This window comes from Perca flavescens, chromosome 22 (assembly GCF_004354835.1).
Source record: "Perca flavescens isolate YP-PL-M2 chromosome 22, PFLA_1.0, whole genome shotgun sequence".
In the NCBI taxonomy this organism is placed as follows: Eukaryota; Metazoa; Chordata; class Actinopteri; order Perciformes; family Percidae; genus Perca; species Perca flavescens.
In genome coordinates, this window is record NC_041352.1 from 15,216,622 (window position 1) to 15,241,677 (window position 25,056).

The following is a 25,056-nucleotide window of genomic DNA, read 5'->3' on the forward strand; positions in this document are numbered from 1 at the left end:
GAAATACAGTGGATGCCCACTGTTCCTAATGCTTAGAATGGGTTAAAGGCAGATAACTGATTTCACTATGTTGTGCTGTGTACGATTGTATGACTATACATTTTACTTAAATTTTAAGTTTTACAATGCATGTTGTAGGTGGCCAGGTCTACTCCATAGTGTACCAGCAGCATCATATCTTTATAAAACGGCAGTAAATAAAAGATGCACTGTTTGCCTTTGAAACGTAGTATAGTTTCACAAAAGGGAACTAATAATTAGAGTAAATTTGTTGCGCTTTTGGACAACAAACATTGAGCTGTGTTGCAGATGTTGTGTTACCTAGGAACCAATGTAGCCAGGGAGGTTGTTTTTGACGGACGGTATAATGTAGCACCACTGGTCCCATCTTGGTTTGTGAGAGAAGGGAGAGCAAAGCAAACCGTCCATATTATCGCTGCTTTGTCAGGTAGTAAATTCATTTTAATGTCATTGTCATCTCTTGTAAAACTATGCTAGGTTTAAGTGTTAACTTCCGTATAAATCAAGTGCTTCATAAAACAGTTTGTTACATTTATATCTGAAGAGTTATTCAGCCTCACAGCTCACCTAGCTAACACTAGTGTCGACGGACTGCTATTCGCTAACGTTAGATGTGCTAAATTGCTAGTGCTCGGTTAGCAACTAAAGCGTTGCGCATTCAAAATGACACTCCGCATGCTTGAAAGGTCCACAGCTGACTGGTGTGTTTGGGTGAAAACGCAGTTAATCATTCCCAGGCATTAACATTTCGATTATCTATTTCTGTCATAAAGCTGACAAGATTCTTTGTCTTTCCTTCTTTGCCCTGCATTTACATGGACAAGACCTCCGTTTAGTTGATCGTGGCCCTCCTTTGTAGAGCAGTGATTGGACGCTTAGCGTGTCCGTCAATAACACTAGGCCGGTGATTGGTGGCTAACCAGGATGACAACGCCAGTTTTGTTGCTTTATTCCGTGGCCTTCCGTAGCTACTGTTGTAACTTGGCTAACATTAGCTCACATGAAGACTACGTTGTTATTAGGATCGTGATTGTCTGTTCCTTACATTGAATGAATTGAGCATTTATCCACATGCTAAATTTCATTGATTTACGGTGCTAGTCTTCGGACTAAACGTTAGCAAGAATACTCACTCTTGGTGGTGGAGTCTTTCGATAGAAAATGGATGGCATTGTCTTAACTCGTCATTGGCTAGCGATTATTAATTGTAAGGCTAAGGTTATCAAACAAATCTAATTTGCATTTGTTTTTTGCTCTAGTATCTAATAAAACACAGTAAGAGATATAGAGCCGAGGAAAGCATATGCTCCTTATCTTTCCAAAAGAAAATCAAATAGTTGCTTAGTAAGTTGATCAACATATTGTAATCCCATATAAGCATGTCCACTTGAACAGTGGAATTGCAGAGGCTTAACGGGTGACTTCAGCCCTTATTTTATGAATGTTAAATGTAAAGCTATAGTGGGTAGCTTTGAATGACATTCCACCCCTGACTGACGCCCTCACTCATCTGTCTGCCAGCACTTTTCACGGTGATGGACCCTCCTGGTGGGGGAGACGAACGGCGGAGGCAGGCAGAGCGTCTTCGTCGGGAGGAGGCATACTATCACTTCATTAATGAATTGAGTGAAGAGGAGTACCGCCTAATGAGAGACAGCAACCTGCTTGGCACCCCTGGTGAGGAGGGACACATCTTGTTATGTTGACACACTGATTGGGATTGTCAATGTAGCCTTACTTAACATGTAATTCAAGCAGATGAAATTAACAATGAATACAACGTGTCACAATGTATGGTAGCAATAATCTGCTCTCACTATAGAAACAGGGCTAATTCTTTGTGATCTATTGCTGCTGACGGCACATCACATCCTGCATGTTCATATGTTTCACAGGGGAGGTGACTGCTGAGGAACTTCGGCAGCGGCTTGATGGAGCAAAAGAGCGCATGTCATCTCAGCCCCGTACTGACCAGCGCTCGCAGACTACTGATTCTGGAGAACAGCAGGGCAGTAGTGGTGAGGGAGAGGAGAGAGCAGCTGGAGGGAGACGAGGAGCAGGTAGGGAGGAGGGACTTGTCTCTATCTGATCTTTCCAAATTAGGCTTTCACTAGTCTTGATTAAAAAAGAAGTAAAAAAACAATAACATGACAAAAACCAAAATTCTTTGAAACTGGATCATTATAAAGAAATAGGGATGCTAATTAAGAGTTTTTTAGCCGACCCTCGTTAACCGATCATTAACCGATAAGCAGGCAACGGAGTCCCAGTTCACCCATCCGGGAGGCTTGGACGTACTTACCGCGTTCTGCGGACTTGTACCGGTCGTGCAGCCACGATCTTCGGTGCATTGTCGCATGCAGCCACTTTCCCGAAACAGCGTGCACAACCGACACAAGTACACAGTGGTCCGCAGCGTGTATGTCTGAGCCTTTATCTACCGCATCAACCTGCAAGGTTGTAAAATGAGTTGTCCCCTGTATATCTGCCTGGCTTACTCTTTCATATGTGTAGGACGGCCAGTTTAACCTGCCAGTCCTCATCGATATAGTTTCATGTATGGATTGTACATCATGCAAAATCGTGAGATAACTTTTTCATTTTTTTTTTTTATAATATTGTTTTTAACTGTTTAATTGATAGTGTTAATTGGTCAAAAATGGTATTGTCGGTTAACAGTAAAACAGTTAATCATTAACATGACTATAAAGGAATTAAACTGATTGCTCCTGAAACATTTTTCATACATTATTTAGGACAAATATTGATGCTACCTTTAAACAAGCTTGCAACTAGGGCTGAAACGATTCCTCAAGTTATTTGATTACTAAAAATCATTATGGCAAAGAAGGCTTTGTATAATCCATTGACTAAATATATACAACCCACTGCAGGGCTCAACGCTAACTTTTTAAAGTGTTTGCCGACTTGGCAACCAGGCATCAGCTTTTGGTTGCCGAAATTGACAATACGGTTGCTATGTTTTAAACTGCCTATATTTGGAGCAATTAATTTCTTATGTAACTTTATTACATGGCTTGCTTGAATTCTAATGTAGAATGCAGTCTGTTATTTCTTGATAACAGACCGCTGCTAAGGATAACACACCGTTGCCATGCAAAAGCAGAGCGTTGCCATGGACGCAGTTCTGTTCACTCTGGAGGACAGCTATCAATCAATCTGCTGAAAGAAGTCCGGATAATTTAGCCTATTAGCTGTGGCAAAAAGTGGGGAAACGTGGAGCAACTTCTGTCCTCCAATTCAAGCAGTGACAGCAGATCTGATGAGCGTCTATCGCTAGTATCTTTCTATACCGTCTATGATCGCTAGCTACGCAGTAACCGCCGTAGGGACAACAACGCTAATTAGTTAGCTTACATTGCAACTTGTTTAACGTTAACTTACAGGTGTGTCAACATGCAGTGGCTCTGCAAAAAGGAAACGAGATGATTGAGGACATAAACGTCCACATAAATATTCCCAAAGAAGCCATTCACCGTGTCTCACTTCACCGTCAACAGAAATGTTCAGTTTAATGTAAATTAGAGCAGCCGTTAGCCCGCTAGCTCACTACAACGCTTCAGCTAATGTTGTGTCAATTCCTGCAGTGATCAAAACAGCAGTTGGGTCATTTGTCCACCACGGCAGCACCCCGTAAAATATACAGCTACTACCACAGCCCGTGTTGAGTAGCTAATAGACGAAGGATTGCATTACAGAGTTTTTACGTTGCTATGGACGCAGGATTCCAACCGTTGAGACGGAACGGACTATTTTCTCTAGTGGAAGCAATACAATTGTATTTAAATCAATAAACTCCCATTTAAATCAATATTTTGTCAAGTTATTAGTCAAATTATTGATTTATTTGGTAAGTAGCCATGTAATAAGCGGTTGTTATAGCGAATACAACCCCTTCAGTCCTGATCACCCTGTCGGGGTTGTATTCGCTATAACAACCGCTTCGCTCTACATTATCCCTTACATACCACACACTTAAATAATTTCACGGCAAACGCGCATGCATAAATCCCACTCTAGGCAGTGTCCTCGTTTAGGATCCTGGTGCCCTGAGGGTAGAAGCTCCTCCTGGCCTGGTGTATCCGGTACCTTATTCCCAACCTCAACAGAGAGAAATGGCTGTTACCTGGGTGGTTTGGATCTTAAATTATTCTTCTAGACTTTTTCTTGCGGCGCCTGTGTAAATATCCTTTAAGCAGGGTAGGGCACCGCCTATTGTATGTTCAGCCGAACTAACCACTATTTACTATTGTTTTTTTATTAAAGCAAAAGTATGTCTTATCAGATTTCTCAATTAATCGGTGGAATAATCGGTAGAATGCTCGACTACTAAAATAATCGATAGCTGCGGCCCTAGTTGCAACCCAACTTTGTTTGTTCAACTGTGATTCTGGTTTAGCCTGTCAGCAAATAGCCTGGAAGTGCAGGCTTTGAGTAAGGTATGAAACAGACTGTCAGTATTGTAAGTGGACACCAGGAAATTGCAATCTTTCATTAGGGTTTCCTTCTACAGACTTACCCATGTTTGTTTTTTACAGGGGGCCCAGAGCCCGGAGCAGAAACTTCTAATGGTGACTCATTACTGGAGTGGCTTAACACTTTCAGACGCACTGGTAATGCTACCCGCAGTGGGCAGAGTGGCAACCAAACATGGCGTGCGGTCAGTCGGACCAACCCGAACAGTGGAGAATTCCGCTTTAGCCTGGAGATCAACATTAACCATGATCAGCCAGAGCCGGGAGAGCATAATGACACTGCAGACACTGCAGAGCTTCCAGTGACTGCCCCAAACACAATTTCACCTTCTTTGCGTACTGCTTCCTCTTTCTCCAACCCTCGCCCTTCAGCCACACCAAGGCCAGTCCCGTACCCCACCCCCCGCCCAGCCCTCAGTAGGAGGATGCAGACAAGGCGCACACGCAGCAGCACTACCACTCTTTCTATGAGCCCCCCTGCACTTTCTGCACCAGTGGCCGCCCCAGCTGATGCTCAGAGGAGAAATGCCACTTTGCACTCTTTAGCACCACCTCCAACTGTTCCTAACCCTCCTCTTGATCAAACTACCCCTTCCCAACATCCACCCCTGAATGTAGAAGTAGAGCAGGGCAGTGATATGTCTGCTTCTATAGACTGTCCCCGTGTGTCACCACAGTCTGGGTCTCATGTCCCAATAGCTGGACACGAATCACGTGGCAGTAGGACTCGATCCCGTGGTCGTGCACGCAGGGCTGCAGCAAGGGGCGGGGTTTCATCCCGCTTGTCAAGGCGCAGCCGTTCCCCCTTGCACAGAATACCTGTTGCCAGTACCACTCCACCACCAAGCAGTGGTGTCAGTGGCTCTATCATCCACACTGCTGAGCCAGGCAATGGCACAAGCTCTGTTTCCATGGAGACCGGGGAGGCAGTTTCAGAACCTGCAGCTTTAACAGAGCCAGCTGTAGAGACCGTAGAACGCGAAAGTGAATCGCATGTAGTAGGAGCAGGAAGCTCTGCGGTGCGACGGCACCCAACCATCATGTTGGACCTGCAGGTGAGAAGGATCCGACCTGGTGAAAACCGCGATCGGGACAGCATCGCCAACAGAACGCGTTCTCGTGCCCGGGTTGCTGAGAATACCGTCACATTTGAAAGTGACAGTGGTGGATTTAGACGCACCATTTCCCGCTCTGAGCGAGCTGGGATCCGCACCTATGTGAGCACTATCCGTATTCCACTTAGACGCATCAGTGAGACAGGCCTGGGGGAGCCCAACTCCACCGCTCTGCGTTCCATCTTGCGCCAGATCATGACCGGATTTGGGGAGCTGAGTTCCCTAATGGAGACGGAGGCTGATTCTGAAACTGTTGCACCTATCCACACAGATGCCAGTGTTTCAAATAGTAGCACCAGCCCACCCGGTCGTCTACATACAAATGAGAGCGAAGCTGGCCATGTTGGTACAGGTGGGGTAGATCAGGAGAGGGTGGGGCTGGTGGGTAGTGAGGAAGACCAGGGTGGGCAGGCCAGGCTCGGAGGAGGGGTACTAAGCACCACAGAGGGACGAGCGAGCAGCAGAGACACCAACAACCTGGTAGAAAATGGTACTCTACCCATCCTGCGGCTGGCACACTTCTTCTTGCTCAACGACGAGGAGGATGACGAACACCCGAGGGGCCTGACCAAAGAGCAGATTGACAATCTATCCACGCGTACCTATGGTCAGGCAAACCTGGAGGGGGAGATGGGTCGTGCGTGCAGTGTTTGCATCAATGAGTATGCCCAGGGCAACAAGTTGCGCCGCCTGCCCTGCTCCCACGAGTTTCACATCCACTGCATTGACCGCTGGCTATCTGAAAACAACACCTGCCCCATCTGCAGGCAGCCCATACTCGCAGTGCATCATGACTGACCTATTGGCTCACAAACACAACTATCAAGTTCCTGGCTGGCTGAACTGAGCAGACCCAAGTGGGCTTTGCATGTACATAGCGCTTTCATGGTTTAATTTCTTTGAAAATATCCATTGCGTTGAAGTTGATGAAGGTTGAACCAAAAGTGCGGAAAAGGAAACTATAAATGCAGAGAAATAACAAAACTTTATTTTTTTAGACTCTTTGTGTTCAGCAACCTTGTTTTATTTCCTTCTTCCTATGACCTGTTTCACTGGTCTCTGTCACTAAGCTTAAGAGGCCCATGACAATGGATGGCATTAATGCTTAAGGAGCTCCTGTAGCTGCTGCTGACTAGTCTCACTCTTTAACGTCTGATACATGTGACGTCTCTTTGTCACAACTGGACTACACAAATCACTTCTAGACTTGATTTATTCAGTATAAGCTGTAAATAACTCACCAATGCTTATATTTAAGGGTTTTGAAGCAAGCCGCTCCTCACATGCCATCTGTTTAAAATGGAAGCAATTTTAACATTCACCATTTTAAAGTTTCAACATTCATTTTAAAAGTGTCCCTTTACAGTTGGTTAAGAAATGTATGATTTATTGGGATGTGTGTGAGCTATGTATTTAATTTTGAAATTCTGTATGTCTAGTAGTATTTGTTTAAGCCCTTTCCATACACTTGTTCCATATAATTGCAATACAGAATTCATCCATAAAAGTCACCCACTAAAATCCACCACTTTGAAATCTTTAACATTACCCAAATGAGCAGCACAATTCAAATAAAATGCAGAAGGCATGTGATAATCAGGAATTCAGAGATGTAATTTAGTATGAGTTGTGCAATACAGAGAGAAAATACAGTATTGTTTGTTTTGCTGTTCATTGATGTTTACATTGTCATGCCTGATTATCATCTCCACTTAAAAACAAAGTCTTGTTTACCCTAAAATTAATGTTTCCTCTTGGTTCCTGTTGCTGTTCCATGCCTGACAGACACCCTGGGTCCTGTGTCATGAAGATGCATTCAGGAGAGCAAAAACCTGGAGCATGGAATTAAAGAAGGAAAAAATAGATTTTCAAGAGTGTTTGCAGTTGTCCAGCTAACTCCAAAAGCCTTCTTCGTGAGATAGGTGCAGGGAAATTGTTGATGTTTGGAGCATTTGCTGCCGCTCTGGCTCCAAAACTACGTTTCCTGTCACAGTGCAATGGTTGCAGTCTATTTCATTGCCAGTGCAACACCTGAATGAGGCAGTGTTAGTATGATAATCCTGTACACTCTTTATGGTTTGTCTTTACATTACATTCACAGATATTGGCATTTCTAGTGTAGCATAGGTGAATTATTTAGCTGAACCACCTAGGCAGTGCGTTTCCACCACGGTCACTTTGTACATCAACAAAAGTAAACAGGAATTACTACATCTTTGCAGTTAACGTGTCACTAATAAAACTGCGGGAATTATGCAGTATAGTATGTGAGAGTGGGGTTAGTTTGTATGGTTTAATTGTGTGTGCATGTGAGTTTGTGCGGGTGCTGAAGGAAAGGGCAAGTGTCCCAGTAAACCTGGTTCTCAGAAGGCTTCTGTTCATCTTATGTCCACCTTGGAGAGTTGGAGAGGGTTGTGGCCATTGAGGTCAGAAGTGAATATTTATTCTGTTCCTATTTAATAAGATGGAAATCAACTTTTGAAATATGAATATGTATTATGTTACAATGTGATGAGAGTAAACAGTTAAGATAAATATGTTACTATGTAATACAATTAAGACATGGGTTTTCTTCTCTGCTCCTTAACAATGGAATAAAATGCAGCTTTGTTATGCCTGGAAATATGGTGGATATACTGTTGTGTGTGCGCACGCGTCATTGATTTGATAAGAGCGCTGTGCGCGTGAAGTTGTGAGTCTATGGTTTTGAGCGACAGATGTCAAAACAAGCCAAACAATTCAAATACACGTGATTTCTCACGTTAACAACACGTAAACAACGCGTTGTTTCACGTGATTTTTGAGCCATTTAGCTACTTCTCCAGTTTGAATGGGTGAGTGTCCTAAGTTCCCATTGGCTGCTGAGCAGTAGGGTTAAACCATTTCTGTAAGCCTTGGTGGGTCGCCTACAAGTATTTAACATGCAATCCTCTCATTTCTTCCATTTTCTTTTCTTTCTCATTTCAACTTTTTAGTGTAGCTTATAAAAAATAAATAAATATTAATTTCGTCCCCGTAGCTCAAATGAACCAACTGAACAGGCCACACAGGACAGGAGAGGAAGTATGGCAGTAGTCCTTCAAAATAAAGGTTTACAGCTGATTTCTTATAGGCATTTGAATTCTCATTCTCATAGACTGTTTTCTCATGACAATAATATTTACAGTCTATGGTTGAACTCACTTGTGACTCACTTGAAATGCATGGTAGAAATTGACTGTTCAATTAATTATTTGGTTTATAAAATCAGAGAATATTGAGAAATGATCTTTACAATTTTCTAAACCCAATTAAGTTGACCTATTGTTTTGTTCTACGAATTGTCGAAACCCAAAATATATTTAATTTACAATAGTTTAAAACTAAGAAAAGCAATAAAACCTCACAATGAATAGGCTGAAACCAAGGAAAAAAATATCATTATATATTTATATTTAGGTTGGAAAGAGTAATGTTTTGTCATTTCTGCTTGACAAGCCAGACCCACATGACCCTGGCTGCAAATTACATTTGCTGTCGCTAGGGTACGTCTAGATTTCTAGGTTAACTGAAAGGACTATCGAAATAGTTGCTGATATGTTCTGTTACTTGACTAATTGATGAAACAACTAATTAATTCATGTCTAGTTTAATGTGACTAAGAACAATACAGTAGAGTCTCGAATAGTACACATCAGAAGAAGTAGCCTATTACACTAATTAAAGTGTTGTATAACTTCCATGATATCCTACAAATACAGAGATATGTGAAGGTGATACTTCTTGATATATGGTATTTTTTAAATGCTTATTTGGCTTAAAGTAAATACAGAAAGATAGATCTAATTGCGTCACAAAAAGAGTAATGTGGGCTATTTGCCCTTTTGTGAAAACAATAGTGATGACACAGGCAAAAGATGTGTAGGTCTTCAGATCTACAGTAAACTGTGGCACTTTTATCTGCAGTTTCCTCCTCTTAAATGTTCAGCTTTTCTGGGCTGTAAATTGTTGTGTTAAAATATTAAATGTTTAAAGAAATAAAAAAAGAATGTTTTAATGAAGTAGCCTGTAACTTTTAGCGAATGTGGCTAATTATATCTACAACTGTATCGTTACATGATTAAATTGCAAAACGGATCGTGACAGGTAAAAAATCAGTGACCGGAAGTAGCACATTCTTTATTCCGGTTGACTGTCTGGCTCGACGCTATCCTCCATACGTTACTCTGCGGTCCAGCCGAGAAAGAATGGTCCCTGATGAGCCGCCGCCGCCGCCGCCGCAGCCTGAGCCCGAAGCAGCATTCCCCTGCTCTCGGTGAGCCATGAGCATGCCACCGCTCCGGCCTCCTCGTCCAAGCTTTGTCGACAGTCGTTTACCACCAGCAAGATGTATTTCAACCCGAGGGCCAAGAAGATACACAGTGAGGGAGGTAAGCTAAAAAAACAAAAACAAACAAACCCCGGTCAATCGAGGTTCCGCTCGCCGCCTAATGAATCATCTGTCACCGTCAAATCGTATTTATCGGGTTTATCTCAGTGTTGAAAACAGGCCTGTACATATAGAGGATATAGCGGCCTGTATATACTCGTGCGTATTTGATATGTGCTTGGCATAGTAACGGGATCGGTGTTGTCCGAGACTGCGACATGCATGTGGGGTGATTTGCTGTAACGGTATTTATCCTCCAGTCTCGCTCGTTTTTTTTTGTTTTGGCACCAGTTGGGGATGCAAGGGCAAGCAGACTGCAAGTGTTTGCTTCAGGTAGTGCCGTCTGTCCTGTTTAGCCTATGTATTTATTATAGGCCTATAGATAAGTACAGGGATCCGTGCTGTGCCTTAACATCACGAAAAGATAACAACATATGTAGGCTATTCTTGTTAGGATGAATGTGCGTCTGTTGTGTGACCTTATCACTCGTAATGGAATGTAGTGTATTTCCCATGGCATCATTGGTATTATATAATGTTGTAGCAACAGCCTCTGAATCGCATCATATGAGACATTTTTGTATGGATTGTCTCGCCTTAGTCATGCCATATCTAAATATTAGAAGGAATATAAGTTTTTTTGCATTTCAAAAGTCAAAACAAAGCTCATATAAATCAGCACAAGAACAGCCTATTACCTCACAGACTTAAAAATCCACGTGACTGTCTAATGAGCGCTCCTTATTCTGAAACCATCCAGAAATGAATCTGACCTGACCCGAAGGCCATTCACATCCAGAGCCTGTATTTACATCACAGCTTTTTACACCCTCATGTGTTGGAAAGAGATGGTGAATTGAACCAAGGCTGTTAATTTAAATAAATCCCCCATGACAAACTGTACAGTGAGGGTTATTGTCTTATTCTTTGGGAGAAAATGCCTCAGATTCTCCTCAGAGTAGGAGTTGCAGAGAGGATGGGGATGTTTGAACACAAAGCTGCATCGGACAATTTCCCACATGGCAAACAGACATTGGATTGTCCTGGAAGAGAGGAGCATGTGTTTGGCTCATCCAGTGGCTTTTAATAGTGACTGGCACATATTGTAGGGCTGCTTTGCTGCAGATTCCAGAAATAGAAAGCAGGCAAATTGTGAGCAGAGATGAGCGCCAACTGGGCCACACTGTCTTCAGGCCAGACTTTCCCAGATATGTATTTGGTGTTAAAATAATAATACACCACTGGATCTTTTGACACTGGGGCATCACATTTTGACCAGCAGACAGGTCAAAGCCTTCACAGCACTAGTTTCAAAAGGTAGAAGCATATGTTTTTGACCGTATAGTGACAAAAAAAGTACATAAGTTTTGCTTTTAGCCATCATATTTGTATTTTTCTGTCAATAGAATATCAGATGGCCTCACAAATGAGCGAGCCACCGCGCTGTTGTCAGTTGTTTGTTTTACAAAAATGATATTGACCTATCCATGCGGCTAGAGCTTCTGTTATGATTAGTTTTCTTCTTGTTTGTATCCGATCAATTAATGTGGGACTTTCAGTAACTCCAGTGGAGACCTTTGGGGTTTATGGGGTCTAAAAGTTGTATAAGAGTGTTTACCAGTGCCATATTGAAAGCATGGGTGGGTAAACAGGATGGATGTGGAGGGTTAATGCAGTATGTGTGTCAGACTCTGTATGTACATGTGTTCCCTCCTGGATTTGCATTGCTGCCTTTACTGTAATCTCTTGGAGCCTGACCTCTTGATTCTTTGCTCCAATTAGCTGCCATATCCCTAGAGATGACGTCTGCAGCTACCAATCTGTCACATTTACTCAAAAATTCCCAAACACATCCACACACAGAGTAGTATTTGTATTTGTTTGTATTTAAGAAGACTATAAATAGTAGGTGATACGAACTCCAACATTGGAGTATTTTGTCATGTTTCTAATAGCACCTTTAACACACAAGTAGGCTACTCACAAACACATAAAGCCCTTCTCACATTGGTTGAGAAAGCACATTGTACCTCAGAAAAAAAGGTATTTTAGCATTCTGTCACAATATGGAGCTAAACAAACTGTAATGAAGATGTCTTACAGTTTTTGCAGATTGTCTTGGACAGCTTATAGGATTTAGATTTAAATGTAAGGGCACATCGTGTCCCTGTGTTGATTGAGTGTAGTTTATGCAAGTCATGCAGCTCAGCCAACTGTCAACAATACATCTGTTTTGAAAAGATAAAGCCTGGTCGTCATGGCTGCCAAGCCACTGAAGATGCCATTTGGGAGATAGAGAGGCCTAATTAATTGCAGCAATGATGCATTTACATAAGTTAGACACAGGGGGGCACTCCTGCACAAGCTGCAAGGTTTTGGTCAAGTCCATGTCTGTGAGCATCTCTTCAGGCCTGCAGGCATGAATCCCATCTCACTATTAACGCTTCCAGCGACTGCCACATACAAACACATTAACAGTTCCGTTGTTGTGTGCCACAGTGTGCGGTATGTTTATATTGACTTCTTGTCTTGTGTGTGTTGTTTTCTCCTGCCGCGGCCTCTCTGGTGCCCACAGAACAGTTAGTGTTGACCACCATTAGGCAGGAGGCTTCTGAACTGCAGGACCCAGGCGAGGGCGCCGGCTCTACCATGCGTGCCTGCCTCACAGACAGGTTTGACAAAAGTGAGTTTGCTCGAATTAGACTGGATGACGCCCCATTTGTGTCCAGAGTCCCAAGGTGCATGTGGCCAAGCAGCCAACAATTAGGAGCAGGTGTTTCCCAACCCCTGGCCCTCAAGAGCTACATTGTCTAGTTACTTACTAGAGTATCTCTGGTTCTTATCTGAAAAGGTTAAGACATGATATTTCTGCTGTGGACCCTGAATAATCCGTAGCTCATTGGGGCCTGGAGTGATGAATGCTGAACAGGCATTAAACCTTTAACTGCATGTGCTTGTAGAAAGTGCGGTGGCCACTCATGTCAGACCATGCTGATGAAGACAGATCGATATGCACTGGGGTCTTCAAGCTAAACTTTCAATGTAAACACATATGCATGCTGTTGAACACAGCACATGCTTGTGTGGACATGGCATGCCTGAATAAAGCATGTACATGAACACTGCTGCATCTGTGTATGACACATAAGTGACTGAGCTGGATTTAGAGAGGAAACAGGGGAGTAGCAGCATGTTGGGGCCTTGCATGTTTTTTGGCAATAAAAGGTGTGTGTGTGTGTGTGTGTGTGTGTGTGTGTGTGTGTGTGTGTGTGTGTGTGTGTGTGTGTGTGTGTGTGTGTGTGTGTGTGTGTGTGTGTGTGTGTGTGTGTGTGTGTGTGTGTGTGTGTGTGTGTGTGTGTGTGTGTGTGTGTGTGTCGGAAGTGAAAAGAATGTAATGTCCGCAACACTGCTTTAAACTCCCATATTTAATATAAAATGCAACGTTTTGACCCAACTGGGTCTTCTTCAGGCAAGTACTTTACAAGTACTTTAATTTGTCCTGCACCTGCCAGAAGGTGGGATGTGCACACAGTTACTTTTATAAATTTTGTGTGACGGAAGTGCCCATAAAACAGTGTCAATGTGAGTGTGTATGTGCATATGCGTACATTAGTGTAATGTGTGTTTGTGTGCGTGCTGCAGTGTCACCTGTAGGATTATCAGGTTATGGATTAGCAGCAGGTGAAGTTGCAGAGCAGACACAGAGGGGATTACCATGCTTGTTCACTTGGCTTGTAAGAGGCTTTGTTGCCTTACTTTCTACTCTGTTACGGTGGCAAATGGACCCACTGGGAATGCTTGAGGGTAGGTCAACCAGGACCTGCAAATGCTTGAAGCAAGGTCAACCAGGACCTGCAAATGCTTGAGGTTAGGTCAACCAGGACCTGCAAATCGGGCCTGCGGGTCACCTAGGAGACCAGGACAGCCATGGGACGTAGGGTTCACCCAGACAGACGACGCCCTGTTGGTAATGCTTTTCTGACAACACAGCAGGGTTGTGGGCTGGACAGAAGCATGTGGGGAAAGATATCTTATTCTTTTAATTGGCCATGTTTCCAAGTGAGGAAAACAAAACATGCTGGGATAAAATATGCACAGTATATGTAAGATACTCTGATTTGCCATGATCATTTCAGCTCTTGGCGGTGTTTAGAAGATGTGAAGTGCATCTCTATTAGACATGATTTAATTAAACATGTAAGCTTCTCCAAAAGTAATATTTGTGCCATTGAAAACACAATTCTGGCAGTTGCGCTACTTAACACAGTTGCTGACGGAAGACACCATGATAGTGACTGTTTCTTGAGTGAAGACTAGGGCACAGCACCAAGGCAGGGCGTCTGGTGAAATATGCTCTGCCATACTGGAAAATGTAGATGAATTATGCAGTCTGCCTTCATCCATTATTCAGTAGCCTAGCCTGCTTTTAACAGTGAAACTTTGGCTCCAGGCCAGGGCAGCTTTGGTTCAACCCAAAACCAAAAGTTAATACTCCATATTAAGATACTATGAAGCTTGTGATTAATGATTATCTTCTTCCAATGACATACTTGATGGATTTAATTGTTTGCATTTTCAGACTGCCTTGCCCTTGTTCTGCATACTGAAACAGGTGATTTTTATCTGCCCACTGTGTAAAATGTGTTTGGTTTAATAGGCTTCTAATGCCTAGTATTCATGTTAGAGAGATAGTAAAAGGGCTATTAAAATGTTCTATGGATGGAAGTTTCGCTAATTAATGCATTAGCTTGTTTTTAAGAAAGGGAACACTTCTTGCTTTGACCTCACCAACCAAATGGGTAGCTGGTAGAGTCTTGCTAGCAGGGTATGAGATCAGTGTTTGTTGTGGGCAGATCAGTCTAGTCTTACCTGTTCTGACCGCAGGTTATCAGACCTATGGTACCGGTACAGCTAGCCTGGGTGCTTCATGTGTAATTGACCTGGGTGTGCTCTGCTGGGGTTTGCTGCTGACTCATCTGTGACCAATCAGTAATGAGTTACGGAGGTGACTGCGCCTCTACTCCATCAGGAATGAGTAACTGATGCATTGATCTTCTCAGAAATGAATCACAGCTGAAGTGGGTTGCTGAGAAATTGATCGGCTTTGAAAGGTAGAGTCTAGAGAAGTTAAAAGGTGGAGGTAATGGGAGGAGTACAACTTTAAAAAAAAGCTCTGTAAGAACAGAAGTAAGCAACAAGATATAGAAAAAGTAGTCAATTCATTAAGCAGGAGAAAAAGGTTTAAAAAGTAAAGAGGACTGCTTTCTGACAGAAAATGAAAAATGACATTACAGGTAACAATGTGCATCGCCCTTCACTACCTTTTACCTTGTATCACCCTTTATCATTTCCTTACAATCACTCGCTATCTTGATTGACCCCAGTGCCATTTGCAGTGTGGAGTGCTGAGCTGTGATTGTGACTTATAGCTCTGTAGGTCCAGAGGTAATAGCCTGCTTATTATCATTTTGCTTGGATCGACTTTGACCCGTTCTCTCTGCCTTGTGCCTTTGTGTGTTTTTTAATGGTGTTCTCAAGATCTCATGCAGGTTTCTTTTGCAATGGTATAATGGCAATGAAGTATACTACAATAAAAAAACTAAAAGTATACCTCTAATAAATGCAAAAACCAAATAAATGCCTCCCATTTAAATAATAACAAATAATGTAATTATTATAGCTGTTTCCTGTAAACACACACATCCTAATGTCTCTTTAAATAGAAAAATGGAAGTTTGATGTGTCTGTAGTGATAATGGCACATCCAGTAGATAAGCCTGACTTGTTTTTGTCTGGGTGGTTTTACAATTCCTTGCCTACTTTAGAACAATAAGCTTGAGTGGAATATAATGATATTTTGGTTATTGATGAGGGGAAAGAATGACCCGGATTGTAGTCCTTAAGAAATAGAGTTTCAGTACTGCGGAAATTCAATCTGCTAAACCCTGGCAGTGCTTATTTGTTTCTAAATTATTTATTCAATTAGCCTGTTGTTGTTTTAACTTACAGCCTCATTCACAGACACACACACACAATGCACAGATGCCAAGAACTGAAACAACTATCCCCCACAAAAAATTAAGCCTACAATAATCCCATAATACAGCTCACCATATATTAACAGTTAAGCACTACAGGCACACTTCAAGGGCTTGTGGGAATAGATTTATCAGAATAATGAGTGGCTTACTTGTGGGTTTTCAGATAAATGCATTCTAGACAATATTCTTATATTGTATCTAATTACTGGAGATGCAGTGTGAAACAATTATCTGCATTTATGCAAACTAATGAGAAAGAAAACCTGAAGTGAGTGAACACTGTTGTTGCACAGGCATCACAGTGGAGGGGAAGCGACATGAAGTGATCTCCTGATGGATGGTTCCTGCTTTAGGGGAATGTTATTTGACCCATCTGCCTGACCACAAGAACTTGAGGCGATAGCAGGCTTCTGGCCCTTTAAAAGTGGAGTCCCGGCTTTGCCCCTCCGCAGCACTGAAGGAGCTCCATATGGCTTCCTCTTGTTGTCTGCACTGGCAGCAGTGAGTCGCTCAGTCGGCATCAAATAGAGGGAGGAGATCGTTCAAATCGCGCCCGATAAAGGCTTCTCGAGGCGGCAGGTGGCCAGATGACACGGCTGCGGAGCTTGGCGTGCCAGTATCTTTCACCAGGGTCGGGAGCTTCCTCTTCAGCAAGGCCGAAGGAAGAGAGAGGAGGCACGGGCGTGCTGCATCTGTCCTCGCCCAGGTTCGCCGTTGTTGCACCAGCTGAGTAAACTGTGGCGTCCAGACCTGTTTGCATTGCTCTCACTAACCCCACAATGTATCTGCAGAACTATAGGCAACATACACATTATCCCGTCATAGGCGCACTCTAGGAGGAAAAACGTCCCGCTCCTGGAGCTCATGCGGGGGTGAATGAGCGGAGATCACGACGCTTTAAAATGGTTGGAGATGAAACAATGCCAGGCGGGCTGGGAGGCAGGGAGTCTGCAGGAGAAGCGTGTTCCATCCTATTCTGTCACTTTTGGGGGTGATCATTTTTTTTGCCTTAATGACAGCCGGGATGTGCGCCGGGTCTTCTCTGTGTTACATGTGGACAAGTTGACGTGCTGATAAAACAGACAAACTCGGTGTGTTTGTTCGCCATTGTGCATCCCTCAGCACATCCATTATACGCGGGGGGTTCCGTGGGCGTCGCGAAACGCGCGTGTGCATTGACGGTACCTGCATAATAATACTGAAAGACAAGGGGGTGTTTATAACGGAAAACGTCATTGAATCGACACCGGCTTCAGCAGACATCAGCATACAGTAGCCTCTAGTACTAATTGGTCGCCTTCGCTTTTGAACCGTAAACCACGTCTCCCGTATATGTGTGTGTGTGTGTCTCTCTCTCTCTCTCTCTCTCTCTCTGTCTCTCTCTCGCTCTCTGTCTCTCTCTCGCTCTCTGTCTCTGTCTCTGTCTCACTGCCTCGCTGCCTCGCACTCACTCAGCCTCGCCTCTCTCCCATCAATCCAACGGTGCAGGAGCTGCCTGCTCATCCGGCGGTTACCGCAAGGCAGATGATGAGATGTCCGGGACCACTTCCCAGGCGGATCCCATAGACGCCACCGCGCGGACGGTGCTGCTCAACCGGCCACAGAACACCAAGTTCTGCGACAACCATGTCAGGTAGGTGTCACTCTGGGCTTTTACCGACAGAACGTTTTGTCGTGATGCATGTTGTGTGGCTTGTGTCATGCACTGATTTGTACTGTGTACCCTGGAAGTCAAATAGTAGCCTACTTGATGGACAGCCAGTAGACTGAGTAGATCAAACGTAATTTTATGTTTTAATTGTTTCCCAGAAGCTTTAATTTGTGCTTAATTACCATAGCAAAGTATACATGTCACCAGATTCAGGTCATCTTATCTGATTTTTGTTTATTTTGTGTACTCAGAGGGTGATATATTTACTTTAGTACAAGTTGTTTGCCTGCCTGAGGACAGAGTCCACTTGTAGGGATTCTGTGTTTTGCTAAAAGACACTTAAGCATGGTGGATATTTGCTGAGAGGGGCTTTACACCCATGTTGTCAGGTTGAAGGACAGCCTGTTAAAGCCCATTTAGCCATGTCTTTCTTTCTGGCATGCCACATATGTAGTAGTAGACTTTGGACCACTGAGAATTTGCTTTTCTTCTTCTCTCCCTCTTAAACATACCTTTTTCTTTTAGTTTTGCCTTTAATTATAGTAACTTAAAAGAGAAACAAGATTTTGTATAAGCTTTAGTTTTACAATTACTACAATTTTACAGGTGAAACTATTTTGATAAGGCTATTTAATAACTCACTTATTAAGTTGCATCTCTGCAGCGGCCCGATGGGAGAGGCTGATGTATGTCCCTGTCTGAAGTGTACTTCAGAATCTCAGTGTTGAAACGTTTTTAGCTTAACAACTTAACATGACTGTGTTGTCTAATCGATATGTCCTAATAAATATTTAAGGCTGCTAATGAAAGTAAAGTAACTACACTTGCAGGCATTTACATACATTTCAGAAAGCGCCCTAGCTGTGTCTGATTTCTCAGACTTTGGAGGTGTCATTTTTGTGGTCATGAAAAAGTATCATAATTTCATATATTGTGATGTGTCTTGGTGGCCCCCTGTGGTTCAACCATGAACGTCTGAGTGACTTTCCTGCTTCATGTTAATCTGTCATAAGCAGGGTCATGAGCAGAGAAGTGCAACAACATGTACTGAAGTGGAGAAATCTTGTTTATAAGCATCGTCCCAGCTATCATCTGCACATTTTATGGGTTCTGTTGTGGTTGTAAATACTAAGTCGCAGGCATGTACTGGAGTTTGAATTAGGCAGATGCCAATTTAATTTGTCCCCTGTCCGACCTTTTATTATTCCTATATAACTGTGCCTGGTGCCATAGTGAGCACTGGGCTCATGTTCTGTGAGTTGAAGGCTTGTCAGTTGACATTCAGTGGTCTGCCGTTACTGTCAGGAGATTTAATTTCACTTTTAAAAGAGCCTATTTCAGCTCTACGAATAAGATTAAGGCAAGTGCTCTCTGGCTCACCTGACTGGATCACATGTGGTGTTCTGCCCCTCACTTTATGCTGATTGGAGAGTCAAGAGCACTCTGGCTCCAGAGCAGTGCCCTCTGATGTCCCTGTGTTCCTGTAATTCTTTAGTCGATGTTTGAAAGGTTCAATAGCATTATTGATTTTTCTGAGATTAAGGCCTTGTAGCTTTTATCTGTGTACTCTCCTCTTCTCCACTCTCTAGGTCCTTTTTACTTCCATATTTAATTGTATGCAGTTGTGTTTATACTGAGCATTAGTGCTGCTCTCCTGTGCATAGATGCAGCAAAGTAACCTGCTTTATTATTCTTTGGAAAAGACATGAAATAATGGAAATAAATAAGGTTTAGCTGAATCACACTTTCCATTCTAGTGATACATTAAAAATTAAATCAAACTTGTCGCAGAAATAAAAACTGACAATTGTATTTTCAACAAATCTACCTGCCTGTGTTTTGCTTGTGTTCTTCCACTTGGAGGGATGACTCCTCTCTGACTTCAGCCCAGTGTTTTCTTTTGGCCTGTAATATAGGAAGAACACTGACCTTTTTTAATAAAAAACATGACAAAGCCACACAGCAGCAGGGGAGCATCACCCCTGCAGCTAACAGCTGCTAACACCACCAGCAAGTTGGACATCTATAGTATGAAAAATAAGTGTGTGTGTGAGTGAGCGATCAGTTGTCTTTGATTAGATTAAGGCATCTTTATCTGCTCGATCAAAAGTGTAGTATCACTAACTTGGAGGTATCCAGAGCATTAGGGTCAGGACACTGAGTGTGTGTGTGCGACAGACTAACAGCTGTTGCTACTCTGTTTTGTGTGTAATGTCACACTCCTTGTAGTTTTGTGTCTGTGTGAGTGAGGCAGACGGAAAAAAACGGTTACAAGTGTTAAGGAAAAACTCCAGAGCAGCACAATTCATTCACATATATGAAGAAGGTTTGGGAGATTAATGACTTGCACAGAAGCATTTAATGAACAATCAATTGAGGAGACAATTAGGCAGGCAGTACAGTTTACCCACGATGTTTTTTGCGCAGTGCCGTCCCAACACTCTGAAGTTCCTGTCTTCCACACGGTGTATTTAAACTCATGCTGGAGGCGTTACGTTTAGCTGAACTTTAAACAAAGATATTGCAGTTGCCGTAAACACAGATACTAAAGTCTAGTTCATCTCTCTCTCTGGAAAGTATGCTGAAGCGTGACTGGCCCACCGACCTCCAAAAGGAGACTGTCCTAAGACAAAACATTCCCTTATCATGTAGCTGCCTACGTAGACACGTTGACTCTGTAGATAGACACAAAGTTATACAGGAAGAAGTTTGGTTGTTAGAGACTGGCTAAATATTCTGGTCGCCTGAACTTTGACCAATGAATGACCTAATGTTGTCTAAGCTTTCCCTTTACATCGTACCACACACACTACCACGGGTTCATCACCTAGGAGTTTCTGAACTGTGATGGAGGTTGTTGTTTTTTTCCCCCTCAGTGCATGCACTTGATGCACTCACGCACATGCACAAACACCCACAAACGCACAACATCCATTACACAAATGCCTTTTGCAGAAGCTCCTACTGTTCACAGAGAGCATAAAGGAAAAAACAAGGCAGGCCTTGACTTGAAGGTTGACTTTTTTTTTTTGTGGCCTCTCTAAAAGCTCTTACGGTAGCTCCTGGCTATAACAAGGCTAATCAATACAGTTGTCTGATCAATGCAGATGATTGACAGACAAGTTGAGGTCCCCCACCTATTTTATGGGATGCTGGTTCTAAATTTAGATTGCTGGATTTAAAGTATTGGTCTATTTATTGGTCTACATAATGGCTCTGTTTGATCTCTCTGACCATTATTGAGTGTTTCTAATAGATTTTCAAGTGCTGCAATATTAAAACCTAAATGGAGTCTGTTAATCATTTAAGGTAATGCTGTTTGAGCATGTCAGGTGAAAACAATCATTAACACTATTACTACTCCTATTTTGCTAATGCACTATCTGGCTCTGCCTCCATTGGCCTCAAGTTTCCTCTCTCCTTGTCTTCTTATGCAGTACCACCAAGTATGGGGTTCTCACCTTCCTTCCCCGGTTCCTGTATGAGCAGATCCGGCGGGCTGCCAACGCCTTTTTCCTGTTCATCGCACTCATGCAGGTAAACCCCAGGCACAAAACATTAACAACAGTGATCAGCGCTGTCGGCTCGATGTGCTGTTTGGTTTAAGTTGAATTGATTCTGTGGCCCACATAGGCTTTATATGACACATCCTGAAAAGTCTGTTCTAAAACTTTTCAGGACTTCCACAGGCCCAGCTATTTTTGAAATACCGAGTTATGGAGAGTTGTTGTCGAGATGGCAAAAGTTAAGATTTGGTACTTTTTTTTTTCTTCAGAAAGCCTGAAGGATCAAAGTACAAGATAATATGAATCATGAACATTTCACAAAAGTGTCACATCACAGGCTTGTGTCACAATGAATATATCAATATTATCATCATCATACTAATTGACTCATTTGCAAAAAATTATTTACACATTTTTATTCATAATTTTCCTTACAACATGTTTAGTACTATGGCAACTTTTAAACCGTTTCTAAACTGAAAAAAAAAATAAGAAATTTGATCATTGGAGATAATTACTAATCCCACTCTGTAGTTGCTATCTGATTGGTTGACAATATTGTCTTGTCTTCCCCAAGAATGGGAGAAGAAAACAGGCACTTGTTTTGTTTTTGACTCTGTGCGAGCCTCATAAAAAGTTGCACTGCCTTCCATCATGCTCATCCCCCCCTCCCTCAAAGACTCATTATACAGTACATTCACTATACTCCACTGCCTTGTCTAATGTTTATCTGTGCCATCACAGTATCAGTCCATTATGGGTGCTTTATGCTACTCAACCCTCCCTATCAACAATGATTTCTGAGTGCTGCCTCTCTTGACTCTTATTAGCAAATCCCTGATGTATCCCCGACCGGTCGCTACACCACACTGGTGCCACTCATCTTCATCCTCACTGTAGCCGGGATCAAAGAGATGATAGAGGACTATGTGAGTACTACAGTACCACCTGCTATATGGGCTGACTTTACTACTTTTTTTTTTTTTTTTTTTTTTAGGTTTAAGTGTAGGAGATAGAGACATCGTGTGCTTATCTTAAAAGCTAATGCATCTTTATCTGTGTCTTTACAGAAAAGACACAAAGCAGACAACACAGTAAACAAGAAGAAGACAACAGGTATCGTCTGCGTGTCTGTGCTTGGTAATGTGCATCAACTGTCGGTGCGCTTTTTCCATGAGTGTGCTTGCGTCTATTTGTGTGGGTTTTGTTTTTCTTTCATGGCTGAGTGAATGGCTGTTGTCTGTCACTCACTATAGTGCAGGCCCCAGACAAAAAGTTGAGTTGCTATGAATACTGAATGAATGCTGCTCTATAGGCTGACTGATGGCTGTGTTGTCCTTGTCTCTCAGTGCTGCGCAACGGAGCCTGGCAGACGATCATCTGGAAACAGGTATCCCAATCATCACAGACTTCATCTTTGTTGCTCTCTCACTCATCACTCCTGTGCTTTGCCTTTGCTTAGTTTTACAATTCAATTTAACATACTTTATTGGCATGAATGATGTAAAATAATACTGTAAGAAGCCTCTAAGAAGAGCTATCTTAAAAGATACATTTCTTCTAAAAATAGAAAACAATAGTAGGTAAATTAGCAAACTAAACATTGAAAAAATAACGTAGATATAAGATAATGCAATTAGGCTGCAAATGCAGGAACAGTCATAAAACAATGGTCTAGTTTTGTAAAATTGGGGATTCACATCAAATCTTTTGGCGTATTTTATTAAATGGTTACACTTGTCTCAATCTCACCTGTCGTGAAGTTATTCCATATTTTCTCCTCTTGGTTTCCAGGATGTCTCATGTTCCACTTCTCGTGGCTAGACTGTAGTCACTCTGTTTGGTCAGGGTCTGTCTGTGCTTTGGGTTCCTGACAGTAGAAAGATACTTTTCCACTTAGTATTAATAATGTTTTAGGGCCAGAGAACAAGTGAGTTAGCGGGTGATTTGTTTTCAAAATTCCACATAGGCACGTCTTGTTTGTTGAATAATTAGGTTTTCTGCAGTTTATCTGAACCAGTGAGTCTAATGTCCTTTTCACACAAAGCTTTTTCTTCCAGTGCAATCTCTGCCAAGTTAAAGTTGCCTATACAAAATGAACCCTCAGTACAATGCATGTTAACTGTATGTTCTTGTACAACAAACGCACAACTATTTTCTTGGGATGTGGTCTTCATCTTGAATGTACTCATTAACTCCAGTCCAGCTGTGTACAGTACAGTCATGCTCCAATAGGTAAAATCAAAACAAATGCGAGTCCTTGTTATGTGGTGTAGAGCAGGAATGTAGCCCTTTGTTATTCAGGGTCAGAAAAGGTGAAGGAATTTGTTCCAGCTGCCCTGCTAACTCAATTATTTTCAGGTTAAAGAGAGCTGGTGATAAGTAGTTCCCTTGAAATGCTCAATTTTCTTGAAAGGAGAACCCTGAAAGTGTCATAGGAATTGTTTACCAGTTTTTTTTTTTAAATGTAGTATTTAAAAACTACAGATTTGTAAAGTTAATATTGAGTGGCTTCTTTTTTCTCTGCTCATTCTCTCTCTTTATCTACATGTTTGCACTCTTTACATCTCATTCTGGTCTGCCACTGTTGCAGTCTAATCAAAAGAGTTAATGCTATGCACTGCTGTGCTCACTGTCTCTTTGGCTCAAAGTCTTCTCTCTCTCTATTGGCTGCCTCTCGGTTGGTCACTAATTAACCAACCTCATGTTTCCTCTCTCTGTCTCCCTCCCTTACCCCTCCTATTACCCTTTACCCTCTGCCTTAACACCCTTCTTCTTCTTTCTCCCCACCTTTTCTCTCTCATGCTGTTGCACTGCTGCATCCTGTCCACAAGGTGGCAGTAGGAGACATAGTGAAGGTGACCAATGGCCAGCACCTTCCGGCTGACATGGTTATTGTGTCCTCCAGGTCAGACGTCCGTGTGTATGAGTGTGTGTTTGTCAGCGCGCATATCTATTTGTGTACATTTGTCTGTATATGTGTTTTAATCATTTGTTGTGTTTTATACTACTTTTTAGGACTGCAACTCATGATTATTTTCATTATCAATCAATCTGTCAATTAGTCTGTTGATAATCATTTAGTATATAAAATATAATGATAAAATGCAATCTGAAATTGTGGGAATCTAAAGTAGTGTCTTAAAATTGCTCAACAGTCTAAAACCTCCAAAAGCGTTCTTGTCAATGCCATCATCATGTAAAGCAAGCAAATATTTATTTTTGAAAAGCAAATATGTAATAATAATGATCTTAATGAAGATATTATTAAAAAGACAATTCCTTAATTGATCATTCGAGAATTGTCACTGACTGATTTCCTGACGATTATTGGATTAATCATTTTTAAGCATGTTCTGATGCATCTTCCCCACAGCGAGCCACAGGCCATGTGTTACACTGAGACCTCCAACCTGGATGGAGAAACCAACCTGAAGATCAGACAGGTATGACACATAGCTGTCAGTTTGTCAGATTTCTCGGTGCATGGATTCTGCACATGGTCAGCAAGGAACTTCATATTTAGGTTTTAGTAAAGAGTATGTGTTATTAAAAGCATCTAATACTTGTTACAGTTAAGATGCAAATGAACAAATTAATAAAAGATGTCAAAAAATGTTGGCATTGGCTTAAATGACTCTAGATCAAATGAAACCTTACTTCCTAACATTTGCATCCACATTGGTCATGCATAAGATCTCATCATGTTTTATGCAGTTCTCTTTTTATCTCCTATTTTTATTAGTGTTTGACCCGTTTTGCTTTATGAACATTGCTTTTCTGTAATGTACTTTGTGATAATCCTGTTTGGTAAAAGT

General features: G+C 42.2%; 2 protein-coding genes across 7 annotated transcripts in view; both read left to right on the forward strand.

Annotated features, from left to right (window-relative positions):
- Window positions 1-292: 292 nt before the first annotated feature.
- Window positions 293-8,255, forward strand: rnf6 (ring finger protein (C3H2C3 type) 6). The gene is made up of 4 exons (XM_028569027.1): window positions 293-448; window positions 1,543-1,698; window positions 1,917-2,081; window positions 4,581-8,255. The coding sequence occupies exons 1-4, from the start codon at window positions 310-312 to the stop codon at window positions 6,428-6,430; spliced, it is 2,310 nt and encodes a 769-aa protein (XP_028424828.1). The 5' UTR covers window positions 293-309; the 3' UTR covers window positions 6,431-8,255.
- Window positions 8,256-9,812: 1,557 nt separating this feature from the next.
- atp8a2 (ATPase phospholipid transporting 8A2) overlaps window positions 9,813-25,056 on the forward strand; it is a 50,197-nt gene continuing 34,953 nt past the window's right edge. For 2 of the 6 annotated variants that reach the window (XM_028569568.1, XM_028569570.1), the window contains exons 1-8: window positions 9,813-10,041; window positions 17,537-17,714; window positions 21,170-21,269; window positions 22,069-22,167; window positions 22,309-22,354; window positions 22,588-22,628; window positions 24,073-24,146; window positions 24,615-24,684. In XM_028569568.1, the coding sequence (XP_028425369.1) occupies window positions 9,999-10,041; window positions 17,537-17,714; window positions 21,170-21,269; window positions 22,069-22,167; window positions 22,309-22,354; window positions 22,588-22,628; window positions 24,073-24,146; window positions 24,615-24,684 (651 nt within the window). In that variant the 5' untranslated portion in view covers window positions 9,813-9,998. Of the gene's footprint in view, window positions 10,042-16,558; window positions 16,788-17,536; window positions 17,715-21,169; window positions 21,270-22,068; window positions 22,168-22,308; window positions 22,355-22,587; window positions 22,629-24,072; window positions 24,147-24,614; window positions 24,685-25,056 lie in introns of those variants that run through there. The other 4 variants (XM_028569569.1, XM_028569571.1, XM_028569573.1 and 1 more) reach the window with 4 other exon arrangements.